The sequence below is a fragment of the Oryx dammah genome, unplaced genomic scaffold, assembly GCF_014754425.2.
Source record: "Oryx dammah isolate SB20612 unplaced genomic scaffold, SCBI_Odam_1.1 HiC_scaffold_24, whole genome shotgun sequence".
In the NCBI taxonomy this organism is placed as follows: Eukaryota; Metazoa; Chordata; class Mammalia; order Artiodactyla; family Bovidae; genus Oryx; species Oryx dammah.
Window position 1 is genome coordinate 26,147,770 of NW_024070208.1, and position 17,933 is coordinate 26,165,702.

Consider the following 17,933-nt stretch of genomic DNA (forward strand, 5'->3'; position numbering starts at 1 on the left):
CAGGAAAATAAACTTTAAAGGAAACATAAGGGGGAAAAAGCTTAGACATCTAGTAAAAGTCCACAAAGGTAACTATTTTACATACTGGCTTAAGCAGAGCTGAAACAGAAAAAATATTATCACACAATCAAAATCTCACCATGTATAAAAAGTATACAATTTTTGTTTTCATTATTATACAATAGAAAAATTAAAGATGAAATCAATATTCCACTGACCTTTGCAATAATGGAACAAAAAATAGTTTATAGTACTACAATTTCTGAGGGATGTAATGAAATAAAGTCTGTTTGTGAGAAAAATAGGATGGTACAATGTGAGTTCTAAAAAACAGTTACAAGAAGCCAAAGATTCTCACTTGGCAGATGGAAAGATTTCTGGGGAAAGTTACTGCAGAAAGGGCTTATTTCTTTTGTGATCCAGGGCCCACCTAAATAGAGGCAACTCTACATAATTGAAGGTCATCTGTAATGTGGAAACTGTGTTTTGATACCTGAGAAGGACAGACTGGAGACTGATGGTCAAGGGTGACATGCCCTGGGGCTGACCTCAATCTCTGAAACTAGAGACACAGAACAACATATCTGGACAGCAGAGATCATGGACCAAGAAGTACATTCTCTTTAGTTTAGAGGTGTTTAAAATACGATGTAGGTTATTATTTTAAGTTATTCGAATGTTAGTAAGAACTAATTGGTTTGTTAATATTAGAACTTATCCTGAGCTCTCAGAACTAGGCAATTTTATTAGCATTATAGAATTCTTTAATCTGGATCTAGTTTTTAATTAACTTGAAGATCTAAATTGAAAATCTGAAGACATGGCTTTAGAATACAAACTAAACAGCTGTATATTCTTGAGCTAAGATATCTGCCTTTACTGATACTAAAGTTCTTTGCTGGTAAACAACAGATTAGTGATTTTGAAATTTTTTTTACCAGAATAATTCTTCAGCACTCAGCCTTCTTTATGGTCCAACTCTCACATTTGTATGTGATTACTGGAAAAACCACAGCTTTGACTATACAGATCTCTGTCGGCATTTCATGTCTTTGCTTCTTAACATGCTGTCTAGGTCTGTCAATGCTTTTCTTCCAAGGAGCAAGCATCTTTTAATTTTATGGCTGCAGTCACCATCTGCAGTGATTCTGGCAGCGGTGGTGGTGGTGGTGGTGCAGTCGCTAAGTCATGTCTGACTCTTGCAATCCAATGGACTGTAGCCTGCCAGGCTCCTCTGTCCATGGAATTTTCTAGGCAAGAATACTGGAGTGGGTTGCTATTTCCTTCTCCAGGGGATCTTCCCAACCCAGGAATCGAATCCGGGTCTCCTACATTGCAGTCAGATTCTTTACTGACTGAGCTATGAAGCCCAAGAAAATAAAATCTGTGACTGCTTCCAACTTTTCCCCTTCCATTTGCAATGAAGTGATAGGACTGGATACTATGATCTTAGTTTTGTGAATGGTGAGTTTTAAGTCAGCTTTTTCATTCTCTTCTTTCACCCTCATCAAGAGGCTCTTTATTTCCTCTTCACTTCCTATGTTTAGAGTGGTGTCATCTGCATACCTAATGTTGTTGATATTTCTCCTGGTGATCTTGATTCATGCTTGTGATTCATCCAGCCCAGCATTTTACATGATGTACTCTGCATATGGGCTTCCCAGTTAGTGCTAGTGGTAAAGAACCCGTCTGCCAATACAAGAGTCCTAAGAGATGTGGGTTAGATCCTTGGGTTGGGAAGATCCCCGGAGGAAGGCAGGGCAACACAATCCAGTATTCTTGCCTGAAGAATCCCATGGACAGAGGAGCCAGGCAGGTCATGGTCCATAGGATTGCACAGAGTTGGATATGACTGAAGTGACTTACTAGGCATGTACACTCTGCATATAAGTTAAATAAACACGGTCACAATACACAGCCTTGTAGTACTCCTTTCCCAATTTTGAACCAGTCAGTTGTTCCATGTAAGGTTCTAACTGTTGCTTCTTGATTCACACATAAGTTTATCAGGAGACAGGTAAGGTGGTCTGGTATTCCCATCTCTTTAAGAAATTTGAATTTTGTTGTGATGCACATAGTCAAAGGCTTTCGCACAGTCAATGAAGTAGAAGTAGGTGTTTTTCTGGAACTCCCTTGCTTTCTCTCTGATCCAAAGAATGTTGGCAATTTGATCTCTGGTTTCTTTGCATTTTCTAAATTCAGCTTGTACAACTGAAGTTCTCAGTTCACATACTGCTGAAGCCTAGCCTGAAGGACTTTGAGCACAATCTTACTAGCATGTGAAATGAATCACAGCCTTGTCATGGCGAAGGGGCTTGCTTAACTCAATGAAGCTATGAGCCATGCTGTGCAGGGCCACTCAAGACGAACAAGTAGCAGTGGAGAGTTCTGACAAAACATGGTCCACTGGAGGAAGGAATGGCAAACCACTCTAGTATTCTTACCACGAGATCCCCATGAACAGTATGAAAAGGCAAAAAGTTTATGATACAAGAATGTAGAAGGGTCAGCCAGGCAAATACAAGTAAATGGAAAGCATTCCATGATCATTACAAAAGAATTCAAATATGGAAAGACTTTTCTGAAGCCCTCATATTCTTTAAAAGTCAGAAATATATTGATTTAATTGAATTCCCTAGTTATAATGTATAAAACATATAAATCACCATGGGAAAAATTAATTTATATGATATATATATACACACACATACAAAGTATTACTGAAATGTATATAAGGTTTTATATTTGTTGGCTTTATAATTAACTGAAATTAAAGGATTATATAAATAATCAAATTATTTAGATAAATAATTTATATAAATATATTTATAATATGTAAATATATAAATAAATATAAAAAAACAAATTAGCCTCTGTTTCATTACCTAGATCAATCCCGCTAGCAACTGGCATGCAGTATACTTATTTATGGGAAATATACTAGTCCCATTGCCAGATGCTGCTGTTCCGTAATTTACAATGGTAGTCAATTGTTATTCTGTAGGAATTTTGTCCATAATTAACTGAATTTTACATACAGGTGTTTGCCATCATCCTCCCTGATACCTTGGGCTACAGAAGCTAGTGAAAGCTTTCCATGAACCTATTACAACAGAAAGAAAAAGTAATATTCTCAAGCTTTTAAGTAATAATATCATAAACTTAAAAGAATGTAATTTATTTCATAATCCAAAACAATCAGAATTCAATTTTAAAAAAGAGGTGGATTTACCTTAGAGCAACTGAAGCATACAGAGAGCTATCAAGCTACTAAATAAACTCAGGATAAACACTGTAAACTAATTACATATTATAACTATATTATGTCCATAATAAGAATATGAAGTGGCTGAAAAATATAACCACTATAAGTGCTCAGCAGTATATTTGTGCTTTAAAATTTTCTAATTTACTTTTCCTTTCCCAATTATTTATTTCTTCAATGTGCATAAACATCAGAGAAAGGATGAAATGATGAAAGCCTGCAGTGATTTCAAGCTTCGTTTATGGAGGGTTCCATGTAGTTTACCATATATAGAAACACTGTATCTAAATCAGTATGTAGGCAATTTTCACAATATAAAAACAAATTATTTTTATGCCTCAGTAAAAACTACATGTGTAGCCTCAAAAACAGACTTGTTATTTGATGTAACATGACCATTTCTTCTCATTGTTAATTGATTTAGAGCATCCGTATGTACTGATTTGCCAAAATAATCCAAGCTGATGCCTGCATGAGTGTAATTTTAAATATCCACTTTTTCTCTTTTAAAAATGTTCTGTTTGCATGAAAATTTGTATGAATAATTTTATTAGGACACAAGACAAAGTTATTTTCTTTCTAAATTATATTATTATGGAATATATGATATAGGTAGCTACAATCTATTATTTCTTGATACAAAAATACTCTCCAAACACCATATTAAGGTTATTGTTGTAGTGCTCTGTCACTTCCAACTCTTTGAAACCCCATGACCTGTGGCCGACCAGGCTCCTCTGTCCATGGAATTTTCCAGGCACGAATACTGGACTGGGTTGCCATTTCCTCCTCCAGGGGATCTTCCCAGGCCAAGGACTGAATCTCTCTTGAGTCTCCTGCACTGGCAGGCAGATTCTTTACCACTATACTACCTGGGAAGCACCCCATATCAAGGAATATGATCCATTTCTTGTGTATGTGTGTGCGCACGCACATCCACACTCAGTCACATCCAACTCATTGTGACCCCATGGACTGTAGCCTGCCATGCTCTTCTGTCCTCCACTATCTCCTGCACTAAACATTTAGTTGTTATATCTTATTAGTATTCTTTGACCTACAACAGTTTGCAGCTTTCTTTTACGTTACAACTTCCTGTTTTTCTCCCCCAAAATGTCCTTCTCCACATTAAAAAAAAAATTCACTATGTTTAAATTCAAGCTATATTATTTGGCAAATAATACTCCATTTCAAGGTCTACCTCCCTGGTAGCTCAGACTGTAAAGCGTCTGCCTACAATGTGGGAGACCTGGGTTCAATCCCTGGGTCAGGAAGATCCCCTAGAAAAGAAAATAGCAACCCACACCAGCGTTCATGCCTGGAAAATCCCAAGGACCGAGGAGCCTGGGGGGCTACAGTTCATGGGGTCGCAAAGAGTTGGACATGACTGAGTGACTTCACTTTCCTTTCCCTTCCTTTCAAGGTCTACTCTTGATTTGTATACTGCTTTCATATCTCCTATCTCTGTGGAAAAGATGCATTTCAATATTATCTTACTCCTAATTTCTCTCCTGGGAGATTAGGAAATAATATTATCTCTGACTGTATCCCTATCAGTTCTGTTCAGTTGCTCAGTTGTGTCTAACTCTTTGAGACCCCATGAATCGCAACACGCCAGGCCTCCCTGTCCATCACCAACTCCTGGAGTTCACTCAGACTCACGTCCATTGAGTCCGTGATGCCATCCAGCCATCTCATCCTCGATCGTCCCCTTTTCCTCCTGCCCCCAATCCCTCCCAGCATCAGAGTCTTTTCCAATGAGTCAACTCTTCACATGAGGTGGCCAAAAGTATTGGAGTTTCAGCTTTAACATCATTCCTTCCAAAGAAATCCCAGGGATGATCTCCTTCAGAATGGACTGGTTGGATCTCCTTGCAGTCCAAGGGACTCTCAAGAGTCTTCTCCAACACCACAGTTCAAAAGCATCAATTCTTCGGCGCTCAGCCTTCTTCACAGTCCAACTCTCACATCCATACATGACCACAGGAAAAACCGTAGCCTTGACTAGATGGACCTTAGTCATTAAAGTAATGTCTCTGCTTTTGAATATGCTATCTAGGTTGGTCATAACTTTTCTTCCAAGGAGTAAGCATCTTTTAATTTCATGACTGCAATCACCATCTGCAGTGATTTTGGAGCCCCCCAAAATAAAGTCTGACAGTGTTTCCCCATCTATTTCCCATGAAGTGATGGGACCGGATGCCATGATCTTCGTTTTCTGAATATTGAGCTTTAAGCCAACTTTTTCACTCTCCTCTTTCACTTTGATCAAGAGGCTTTTTAGTTCCTTTTCACTTTCTGCCATAAGGGTGGTGTCATCTGCATATCTGTTATTGATATTTCTCCTGGCAATCTTGATTCCAGCTTGTGCTTCTTCCAGCCCAGCGTTTCTCATGATGTACTTTGCATATAAGTTAAATAAGCAGGGTGACAATATACAGCCTTGACATACTCCTTTTTCCTATTTGGAACCAGTCTGTTGTTCCACGTCCAGTTCTAACTGTGGCTTCCTGATCTGCATACAGATTTCTCAAGAGGCAGGTCAGGTGGTCTGGTATTCTCATCTCTTTCAGAATTTTCCACAGTTTATTGTGATCCACACAGTCAAAGGCTTTAGCATAGTCAATAAAGCAGAAATATATGTTCTTCTGGGACTCTCTTGCTTTTTCGATGATCCAGCAGATGTTGGCAATTTGATCTCTGATTCCTCTGCCTTCTCTAAAACCAGCTTGAACATCAGGAAGTTCACAGTTCATGTATTGCTGAAGCCTGGCTTGAAGAATTTTGAGCATTACTTATTAGCATGTGAGATGAGTGCAATGTGCGGTAGTTTGAGCATTCTTTGGCATTGCCTTTCTTTGGGATTGGAATGAAAACTGACCTTTTCCAGTCCTGTGGTCACTGCTGAGTTTTCCAAATTTGCTGGCATATTGACTGCAGCACTTTCATAGCATCATCTTTCAGGATTTGAAACAGCTCAACTGGAATTCCATCATCTCCACTAGCTTTGTTCGTAGCGATGCTTTCCAAGGCCCACTTGACTTCACATTCCAGGATGCCTGGCTCTAGATTAGTGATCACACCATCATGATTATCTGGGTCATGAAGATCTTTTTTGTGCAGTTCTTTTGTGTATTCTTGCCACTTCTTTTTAATATCTTCTGCTACTCTTAGGTCCAGACCATTTCTGTCCTTTATCGAGCCCATCTTTGCATGAAATGTTCCCTTGGTATCTCTAATTTTCTTGAGATCTCTAGTCTTTCCCATTCTGTTCTTTTCTTCTATTTCTTTGCATTGATTACTGAAGAAGACTTTCTTATCTCTTTTTGCTATTCTCTGGAACTCTGCATTCAGATGCTTATATCTTTCCTTTTCTCCTTGGCTTTTCGCCTCTCTTCACAGCTATTTGTAAGGCCTCCCCAGACAGCCATTTTGCTTTTTTGCATTTCTTTTCCATGGGGATGGTCTTGATCCCTGTCTCCTGTACAATGTCACGAACCTCATTCCATAGTTCATCAGGCACTCTATCTATCAGATCTAGGCCATTAAATCTATTTCTCACTTCCACTGTATAATCATAAGGGATTTGATTTAGGTCATACCTGAATGGTCTAGTGGTTTTCCCTACTTTCTTCAACTTGAGTCTGATTTGGTAATAAGGAGTTTATGATCTGAGCCACAGTCAGCTCATGGTCTTGTTTTTGTTGACTGTATAGAGCTTCTCCATCTTTGGCTGCAAAGAATATAATCAATCTGATTTTGGTGTTGACCATCTGGTGATGTCCATGTGTAGAGTCTTCTCTTGTGTTGTTGGAAGAGGGTGTTTGCTAGAACCAGTGCATTTTCTTGGCAAAACTCTATTAGTCTTTGCCCTGCTTCATTCCACATTCCAAGGCCAAATTTGCCTGTTACTCCAGGTGTTTCTTGACTTCCTACTTTTGCATTCCAGTCCCCTATAATGAAAAGGATATCTTTTTTGGCTGTTAATTCTAAAAGGTCTTGTAGGTCTTCATAAAACCGTTCAACTTCAGCTTCTTCAGCGTTACTGGTTGGGGCATAGACTTGGATAACTGTGATACTGAATGGTTTGCCTTAGAGACGAACAGAGATCATTCTGTCAATTTTTGAGATTGCATCCAAGTACTGCATTTGGGACTCTTTGTTGACCATGATGGCTACTCCATTTCTTCTGAGGGATTCCTGCCCACAGTAGTAGATATAATGGTCATCTGAGTTAAATTCACCCATTCCAGTCCATTTTAGTTCGCTCATTCCTAGAATGTCGACGTTCATCCTTGCCATCTCTTGTTTGACCACTTCCAATTTGCCTTGATTCATGGACCTGACATTCCAGGTTCCTATGCAATATTGCTCTTTACAGCATTGGACCTTGCTCTATCACCAGTCACATCCACAGCTGGGTATTATTTTTGCTTTGGCTCCATCCCTTCATTCTTTCTGGAGTTATTTCTCCACTGATGTAGCATATTGGGCACCTACTGACCTGGGGAGTTCCTCTTTCAGTATCCTATCATTTTGCCTTTTCATACTGTTCATGGGGTTCTCAAGGCAAGAATACTGAAGCGGTTTGCCATTCCCTTCTCCAGTGGACCACATTCTGTCAGACCTCTCCACCATGACCTGCCCATCTTGGGTTGCCCTGTGGGCATGGCTTGGTTTCATTGAGTTAGACAAGGCTGTGGTCCTAGTGTGTTTAGACTGACTAGTTTTCTGTGAATATGGTTTCAGTGTATCTGCCCTCTGATGCCCTCTTGCAACACCCACCATCTTACTTGGGTTTCTCTTACCTTGGGCGTGGTGTATCTCTTCATGGCTGCTCCAGCAAAGCACAGCTGCTGCTCCTTACCTTGCACGAGGGGTATCTCCTTACTGCCACCCTTCCTGACCTTCAACGTGGGATAGCTCCTCTAGGCCCTCCTGCGCCCACGCAGCCTACAGTATACTACAAAATACTTCATGTAGTATCTTATAGATACCACTATATTTTATATACTATATATATCATATTCAGCAAATCCTTTTGGTAAATAAGGTTTCTCTGAATTTTCATCAGTCTTTAACTTTATACTGCTGCTGCTGCTGCTGCTAAGTCACTTCAGTCGTGTCCGACTCTGTACAACCCCATAGACGGCAGCCCACCAGGCTCCTCCATCCATGGGATTTTCCAGGCAAGAGTACTGGAGTGGGTTGCCATTGCCTTCTCTGAACTTTATACTAGGATGTTGGAATACATTTCCAGTTTAGCTAGTCAATGAGTATATGGTGAGAGTCATAAAAATTCTAGTGAATGAAAAAATACTAGTTTGAAGGCTTTAGTAAAACCATTCTCCTTGACAAATCATGTCTTCTTTACTTTAATCATCTTCATCAGCTAAAATGAGATTCTCATATTGCAATACAAAACTTTGCATTTTGAAACTTTTTACTTATTATGAGAATATAATTTCTCCTTTTAGAGGATACTGTTTTCCTGTTAGAAGTTGCCTATGATGGAAAAATATTTGTTAACATATATATTTCACATATATGCATATATTAACTATTTCCCACACTCTCCTTTCTGTGTATCTAGTTTCCAACCCTGTTTCACAAATGTATTCACTGCTGTGCTAGCAATGAATTTCATTATCTTTAATTGTCTGTAAAAGTCTCTATTTTCCCTTCATTTTTGAAGAGTATTGTCACTGGACAAAGAATTTCAAGTTGGAAGTCTATCAAAACTTAAAAGATGTTCCATTATTTTTTGATTTGCATAATTTCTGACTAAAGGTTGATGATAATTTTATTTTGAAATCACGGTTTTTCCTGACAGTGATCTCAAAATTTTAATTTTAATTATAGGTTAAAATTGACTGTTTTTACTTTGTGTGTAACTTTCTGTGAGATATAACATATATATTGATCCATGTATCACAACCGTCCCAAAGAATCCCTTGTAATATTCCTTTACAATGACACCCTTTCCCATCTATAAACCCTGGTCAACACTGATCTGTTTTGAGAATGTTCAAAAAATAAAAAGGAAACATAACATACAGAACCCCTGAGATGAGCATTTCTTTCACACAATAATGCCAATGAGATTCAACCAAGCAGTAAGGTTTACCAACAGTTTGTCCCTTTCTTCTGCTGTCTGAATCCACCACAGTTCTTTTTTTAAAAAAACAAAAACAAAACTCACTTTTTCGAAAGAAAAACCATTTTCTTCACTTTTGGCTATTCCATGAATACTCATGTAAAGGTTTTTGCATGAAAGTAAGTTTTTATTTCCTTAATTTCAAGGAATGGGATCACAGGGTCATATAACTGAATGTTTCACTCAGTAATACTCCCAAACTATCTTCCTCAGTGACTGCCATCATGCAGTCTCAAAGCCATGGATGATAGTGTCAGTTGTTTCAACTTCTCCCCAGCACTCGGAATTATTATTTTATTTTTTACTTTAGTCATTCTTCTATATGTTTGTAGTGCTCAGCCAACCTGGTTTTAATTTGCATTTACTTTCTGATTAGATTGACCATCTTTTATGAGCTTATTTCACATCCTACTGTGATCTTTCCTCAAGTATCTGTTCAAGCCATTTTTAAATAAGTTGGTTTGCTTAATATTGATGACTACTTTTGAAATTTTCTCTTGAAACCTGGTTTTGAACAGTTTAATTATGTTGTTCCATGGATTTTTTTTTTTTTTTTGGTTTGTTTTTTCCTTTGTGTTCATCCTGACCAAGGTTAGTTGAATTTCTTGGATCTTAGGATTTGTAGTTTTCAAATTATTTGGCTGTTATTTTTTCAAAAAAAAAAAAATACACATACACCCATATCATCTTAACTTCCTTTTTCTTGGACTCCAATTTTATCTATGTTAAACTGCTTGATTTATCTCATAGGCTCCTATGGCTCTGTTCCCTATTTATTTAGTCCTTTTTTCCTACTTCAGTTTTTAAAGATACAATCCTATACTTCTAATTCAGTATTATTGTCTTAGTGTATAATGAGCCATTAAATCCATCAAATGAATTTTCCAGGTTAGTTACACTGGGAGGGCAAGTCTACTTGTCAAGATCACACTAACTCTTTTAGAATTTTCCTTCAAAATATTACACTACTGCATCTTTCTTCCTGTCAATAGCTTATAAGTAAGTGTTTGTTGCTCAGTCCTGTCTGACTCTGCGGTCCTGCTGACTGTAGCCCGCTAGGCTCCTTTGTCTATGGAATTCTCCAGGCAAGAATAATGGAGTGGGTAGACATCCCTTCTCTGGGAGATCTTCCAGACTCAGAGATCAAACCCAGGTCTCTTGCATTGTAGACAAACTCTCTACCTTCTACGCTGCCAGGGAAGTCCTGCAAATAGCTGTTATAGGACATTATACCAGGTGGTGTTAGCGGTAAAGAGCCTGTCTGCCAATTTGGGAGCCATGAGAGGTGCGGGTTTAATACCTAGATTGGGAAGATCTCAGGGAGGAGAGCATGGCAACCCACTCCAGTATTCTTGTAAGGAGAATCCCATGGACAGAGGACCCTGGCGACAACAGTCCATAAGGTTACAAAGAGTTGGACAGGACTGCAATGACTTAGCATGCATATTCAACTTAGATTACTAAAGAAATGTTAATCTTGACTAAAGTGTTATTTCATGGGTTTTAATTTGTTCTTCACATTTCTGAAACTAGTACAGCGAAGCAAAACAGGATCTTATGCATTTAAAGTAAAATTCTTAAACATATACAGTATATACTGTGTAACAGATACTCAAAGATATTCTAAGGTCATGTTAGATTATAATATATGAAGGCAATCTGGCTGTCAATGTTGAGTCAAGTGATACAGCTAATCCAACAGGCAACAAGGTGGAATCCTTGTTGATTCCTATTAAAAACTCTTTTCTGAAGATGTTATAAGTATCATAATCTGACTTTCTTTCAATTTAAGTTAATTTATGTTTTTATCTAGATGCTCAGAGTGGTTTTTTTTTGTTTTATCTAAAGTCCATTAATTTTACTAGAATGTATCTCAAGGTTGGTTATTTAGGTAATTTTCTCAGATATTCAGTGTGCCTTTTAAATATATATATTAAAAAAATTTTTTTTAATGCTGAGTTTCTGTGAATTACTGATCCTATTATCTTGTATTTTTCTGTTCTTTGCTTTGTTTATTTATTTTGGAGACTCATATGAATGTTGAATATTCTACATTTGCCCCTTTACTCTCATCTTTTCTCATCTCTTTAAGTCACTTTTTTTGATATTTATAGTTTCTCTTTTTACCTTATATTTTTCTTATAGCCTTATCTGGTGAACTTACTTACTTTTTAATTTCTTCTAATTTAATTTTAATTTCTAAAATTATGTTTCCCTTTATTTCCAGTTCTTTCTTAATTCCTATCAGTACATCTGTGGGTTTACTCTACATTTTGATATAAATTACTTCTTATCCTATATTATTTCCTAGTGTTTATTAAATTTTTTCATTTTTTTTTCTGGTATTTATGGCTTTAGAGGTATTTTCTACTTCCTCTCATTTTTCTTTTCCTAAAATATGGTATTTTGATCCTTTTTGTTACTATTTTTTGTGAAGTTGGGTTATCTGAATTTTTAGATCATTTTTAGATAGCTTTTCTTTTGCTCTTCAGATTCTAGAGATCTCTCGTTTGTTTTTATGTAGTTTGTTTTTTTTTTTAATATGAGTCTACTTCTACTTTCTGAGATCTATTAGCTCTGTTTGTCTTCCCCAGTTTTATGTGGATGTTTTGTCTCTTTTGTGCTCTGTTGCTCAATTTGGATTCTATTCGTAGCAGTTTCTCCTCAATGTGGGACTTTGTCCTGGAAGAGAACTCTGGTTGAGTTAATTTTTCATGGTGTTTAGATGTTCTCACCCCTTCTAAACATACCAGGGAACCCTGGATTCATCTCCCTGTTTTGTCTGCTGTTTTCAAATTAGCCTTCTGGGTTTTCCAGTCAGTAGTTGTACAACACCATATTCCTCAGATGTTCTTTTGCTTCCCACAATCCTATTCAGTTCATCTGCTGATAGCGTGTGTATCTCCCAGTTATAGCTGGATTGTCCCCCCAGGCTACTTTAGGGTTCAGTAGGATACACCATCACCTGGTTTTAATGTAAAGGTAAACTTGTTGTAGTTATTGCTTTACTATCCACTGTTCTGCTCATGGAAGAATTCAGGGATATTTAAAAACTAAGCCCCCATCGCCATCTATCATAATTTGTCATGTACCTTTTTGTATTATTGCAATTTTAAAAGTAGATAACTACTGAAACTTTTAATTTGTAAGTTTTGAATTAAACATACTCAAGTTTTTCTAATTATGTGGGCATATTGTTACTGTGAATAATTCAAAGGTGATATAAGTTCTTTGAGTAGGCTCATTCCTTTCATAACATTTCAGTGACGTTCTTAATTTAAACTATAAATATTCTTGAGTATTATATAATTTTAATAACATTTATCAATGTTACTAAAGTATAGTAGATACTTTAGTGATATTTCCTGTACTGCTATTATCCCTTCCTAAGATGCTGCAACTTAAACGCTGCTTCTAAGGTGGGTTGTGTATTATGTCTAGTATTGCCCCTCCCCCCGGCCCCAGTCTTAACTATAACAGGGATAGACACCTAACCCAAGGTTGAGCCATCCAGATTCTCTCATGATAGGAAGTAACTATAGTCAGATGGTAAAAGAAGTTTATATTCAGGCACACTGACAGTCAAGTATGGGGTGCCATGCTGGGCCACATCCTGATGACTAAGAAAACGAAGTTAGTCTGAAGTGAAACATTTGAGTTGATAAACAGAGACAAGCAAAGATAGGAGGATATGAAGCTGCCTTTAGAGGTAAAGGGAATAGCCTTGGTTACTGACTCCCTGTTCCCATTTCTAGGCTGCCTCAAGTCTATCTGTATTTTATTTCCTGTTTCTGGATGCTTATGAGACTAACTGCTGTATCCCCATCATAATTAAATTATATGTAATGATCTTGTGAGTTCTCAACCAAATATAAATAATGCTCATGGAATATAACAGTGATATTCAGAGCCACTCTGTGCTGCTGTGGAATAAGACAGAGTAAAGAGCACCAGGCTAACACACATAAACACACACACATGCCCACACTGAAACATCCTCCCTTCTAATTAACTTGGGTGATTACTGCTTCTTTATTACTATGGCAACTCTAGACTCATGGTAGTTCTAAGACCTCCTGAATAAAAATTATAAAGATCTAATATCAGCACTCAAACTACAACTGGACTTTCTTCCTTAAATCTTAACTCAAGGTTAAGCTTACACTTATAGGCTGCTCTCAACCCTTTAAGAAAAGGCTCATGGTTCCTCTGAAGTGAATCCTCCATTGCTCCTTAAGCCAAATAAATAAAACAATTTTGGATCAAAGGTTATTCTGTCATCTTGGGCTGGTATATTTTGATACTTGCATACATATCTACCCTAATTTTTACATATTAGTTTAAAAATTGAAAGGCTATTATTTTTCTTAGAGAAAGTTCACCAAGCTCCTAAGTTCATACTAAAAAATCCTTAATTATTGCCAAGAGGAACACACACACACACACACACACACACACACACACACCAAAAGCTATGCAAAAACAGCAAATGTTAATAAATGAACTTAAAAGATGTGAACAACGGTGATTACTCTAGAAACATACAATAATAAATTTAACACAGTTCAACTAATAAAAGTGATAGACAAATTAAGAAAATAAAAGGATATTGTTTTGACATGTGTTTTAAAGCACACAGACAATATAAACTACTGATAATTATACTATGAGAAAAACTTAAATGGGATACATTTGAATTAAGAAAAACTGAAAATAAAAAAAAGAAAAACAAAAAAAGATGCAATTCAAATATATTTTATGATTATTTGAAATTAGGAGTAATTGCTTTCTCTTTTCATATGATGCTAAAATATCCTCAGTTACTTAAATCCAGTTTTGTTCCTACCATGTACACATGATGAAATCAAAAGCATTGAGATTTATTCATTAGAAGGATTATTTTTGAACAGAAATATTCAACAGCTACAGGTAAGATATTATCATGTAACTCTCCTGCTCTTCAGGAGAGTTTGACAGTTTTTTTTCTCAGAGGAGAGAAATAATGTACCAAACTACGGAAACAGGGGAAATGGAGCAGAGGGCAAAAGAAAGAATGATCAAGAATACATGTTCAAGAATGAGAACATGACAGGGTACATAACTTCCATAGGCTGGGGTAGAGAGCAAGAACAGGCTTTGCGCACATAGAGGAGTCATCTTATGGGTGTGGATGATTGATCAATATTGGGAATTCTCACCACAGAACACAAATTTTATCTATCTCCCCTTATTTTATTTTCAAAACTTACCTCTACTAAACATTATCAGTAACAAAAATAATGTTCTATTCAAGTACAAGAGAAAAAGAAACTCAATATTATGTACAAGAATCTAAGCTAGGCAACGTTAATAAAACCAATAAAATACTTCCTATTTACAAATGAAAATAATTTTATTAATACTATATAAATAAAACAGCAGAGAAGAACAGATAAGAAGGCATTAATTTGGCATAAGGAATCTGAAGCAGGACTCAATGGAAGAGAATAATTTTGAGGAAAGAAAACCATAAAAAGATCCAGTGCAGAAGAAAGAGTTGTACAAAAACAGAGATGGGACATGTGTGACTCACTGAATGTTAAAGGAATGTCTTCTAGCAAAAAGACAGAGACTAGTTGAGTCTGAAAAGGAAGGTTATGACTAAATTGTGAGGGATACTAAATGTTGTTCTGGCATACAGCAGAGAATTCTAGATCTTTTTGATTGTTCAGCCTAGCAGAAATTTGGGGGACTGTACTTAACATGGTCAACTTTCTATTTTGTCAAGGAATGGCATTTACGAAACAAAACTTAAAACCGAATAATCTCCCATTTGCTATCATCATTTTATTAAGAAAAATAATTTTAATGAAAAAGGAGGAACATTAAATCAACATGTCCCACTTGCTATCATTTTATTAAGAAAAATAATTTTAATGAAAAAGGAGGAACATTAAATCAACATAGTTTAAAAATTGGATATATTAAAATTTATTAGATGTAGAAAAGTGAAGGAATAAAATTATATTCTGCTAAGTAAACACAAAGTGAACTTTGAATATATAACCTGTTCTAATGCTTCATTTTTAGCATAGTTACCTTTTTAAAAAATGCAATAGGAATATCCCTAATGCTCTTTCAACTCAATTCAGAGTTTTTGAGGTAAACTTAGGGAAGCCCATGAAAAAGAACTCATAATTACCAGGGTATTTCTCCAATCTTCTCTGCAGTGCTGGGAAGAAATAAGAAACAGACTAGATGTCTGACCATGGAAAATTCTGAAAAAGGGGGCTGGCTACATATGCAGGGTTCTGACTGGCCAACGTAGAGCAGTTAAAGGTCATCTAATAGTAATTTAAAATTGTCACAAATTATCATTTAGAAACCAATAATGTAAGCCTCAAAACTTCAAATAATTCATTCTTTCTTTGCTTTGGCTACTGAAAAACAGTGCTGAATTTGGGTCCTAATTTTAGTAACAGTATAGGATCCATCAGTAACATTACTACATTACTAACTTTATTCCATGTTTAGTTTAGCATGTCTTTGTTCACTATTTATGATTTTCTTTGGTAAATTTGTAATAACTTCTGGAAAATATATACATATATAATAGAAAAAATATTTTGGGTAACAAGGAAACATTTAAGATTTATTTTTCAATAATGCTTATTGATTTTTTTCTTATTATAATTATAACATGTGTTATAGGGTCACTGCACTAACCATTCTTTTGACCTAGGACACTCTTCTAGTAAACCACATGGCTTATCTCCTTTAAGTCTTTGCTGGGATGTAACTTTTTCTATTGAATAATTTAAAATTAACCATCCTTCTTTAAAACTGCATCCTAACCCTGACATTGCTATAATCCCAATTCCCTATGATGTATTAGTACTTATCATTTTACACAGCCCTTGTACCACCTTCTAATGTGCTATCTCATTTAATTATTTATTTTGTTTAGTGTTTATTTGTCTTTTCTCTTTGATAGAATATAAGGTCCACAAGGCAGGGATCTTTATTATTTACTAATATATTCCAAGTATCTAATAGCTCTTGGTCTAGAGCAAGAAGACAACCATATGACACTATTCTAAGAGCTTTATATGCATTATTTAAAATTTAATTCTCACAAGTCCTCTATGTGGAAGTATTATCATTGACTACATCTTACAGAAAGAAACTAAGCTACAAAATGGGTTAAGTAACTCACAAAGGTCATATAGCTAAGAAAGTAGTGGAACAAGGATTTAAATTCAGGTTATTAACTATTATTGTCTCCACTAATAGAGACAGATTGTGCAAAAGCAACGAAGACAATAATAGAACAGGTACAGAAAAATGTCTACAGTAAATAGGAAGTGAAAAGCAAATATATATATATATATATATTTGCTTATTATATGTCTGCTAAATCCAAGGAATAGCACCTAAAGCCATCATTTACTTAAATCAACTAGATTTTGATTACCCCTTTCTGAAGCTCATGAATATTTATAAGTCAAAGCTTCTTTTTAAAGAAACAAGGTTTCAGACAACCATACTTTTCAAATCTCCTAATACAGGTGCATGTATTAAATCTTCCCAACAGTTAATTGATCTTTGCCTTCTCACTTCATTTAAGCTGATACTGAGTAGAGATAACAGCTTCATCAATTCCCAGTTAAGTATTTCTTTATATTTTCTCAGTTAAGGACTGTCATATTACATGCTATTTGTGACTAAGCAAAGTCACTTAAAGAAATATCAATCTTATAGTTAGAAGGAGATTTTAAACATCATTGCTTAGCAAACTCGCAACCTAAAAAAGGATATATAGCAGCCCTAACAGATTGAGATTATAAGGGCCAGAGTTTCCCTTTCCAACAATTTGTCAAAGTTTTTCATTCTGTTATGAGCACTGATTGTGAAAATACTCTATGTTTTTTAATAAATAAGGAGAAAGCATACATGAATATCTTACTAAAATTTGTGGAAGCAATGTCTTCTTATTCTTTTGGCAATAAATATTCCTTTAGTAATACAAGTTATGCCATGATTAATAAATACATTATAGGAAACTAAAATAATCAGAATATAGAGAGAAATCATACCTTCTATCAATAGCTCTTGTCCATGACTGCCAAGAAGTGTACGAGATAGGAATGGGGCAAAGTCTACAAAAATTTCACGAAGAAGAGGAGCAACTTTTTCTAAAGCTCTTTCAAGTTTTGCAGTGATGCTGTTGAAATTAAGACATAAAGACTAGTAAATATGGTTCAATATAAAATGTCAAATAAACTTTACTTCTAAATTAAAACTTTTAAAAAAGTCACAAAAGTCCAATTCTAACCCACTAAATAGTAACAGATTCATGTAGAACGCACAATGTAGAGTTTCACATTAGTCACAAAGCTACTCCAAAGGCCACAGTTAAATCAGAATGATTATACTGCAAAAAGGAAACAGGGTCCTGTCACCTACAAGAGCCACAGATAATGGCCATAACTCTAGGAGTTTCAAGAAAAGAAGCTGCTATATGTCTTCTTT

General features: G+C 35.9%; 1 protein-coding gene across 8 annotated transcripts in view; it reads right to left on the reverse strand.

The window, feature by feature from the left end:
• Positions 1-17,933, reverse strand: part of NBEA (neurobeachin) — a 672,618-nt gene that overhangs the window by 386,367 nt on the left and 268,318 nt on the right. For all 8 annotated transcript variants that reach the window (XM_040267082.1, XM_040267084.1, XM_040267081.1 and 5 more), the window contains one exon: positions 17,498-17,625. In XM_040267082.1, coding sequence (XP_040123016.1) covers positions 17,498-17,625 — 128 coding nt within the window. The remainder of the gene's footprint in view (positions 1-17,497; positions 17,626-17,933) is intronic.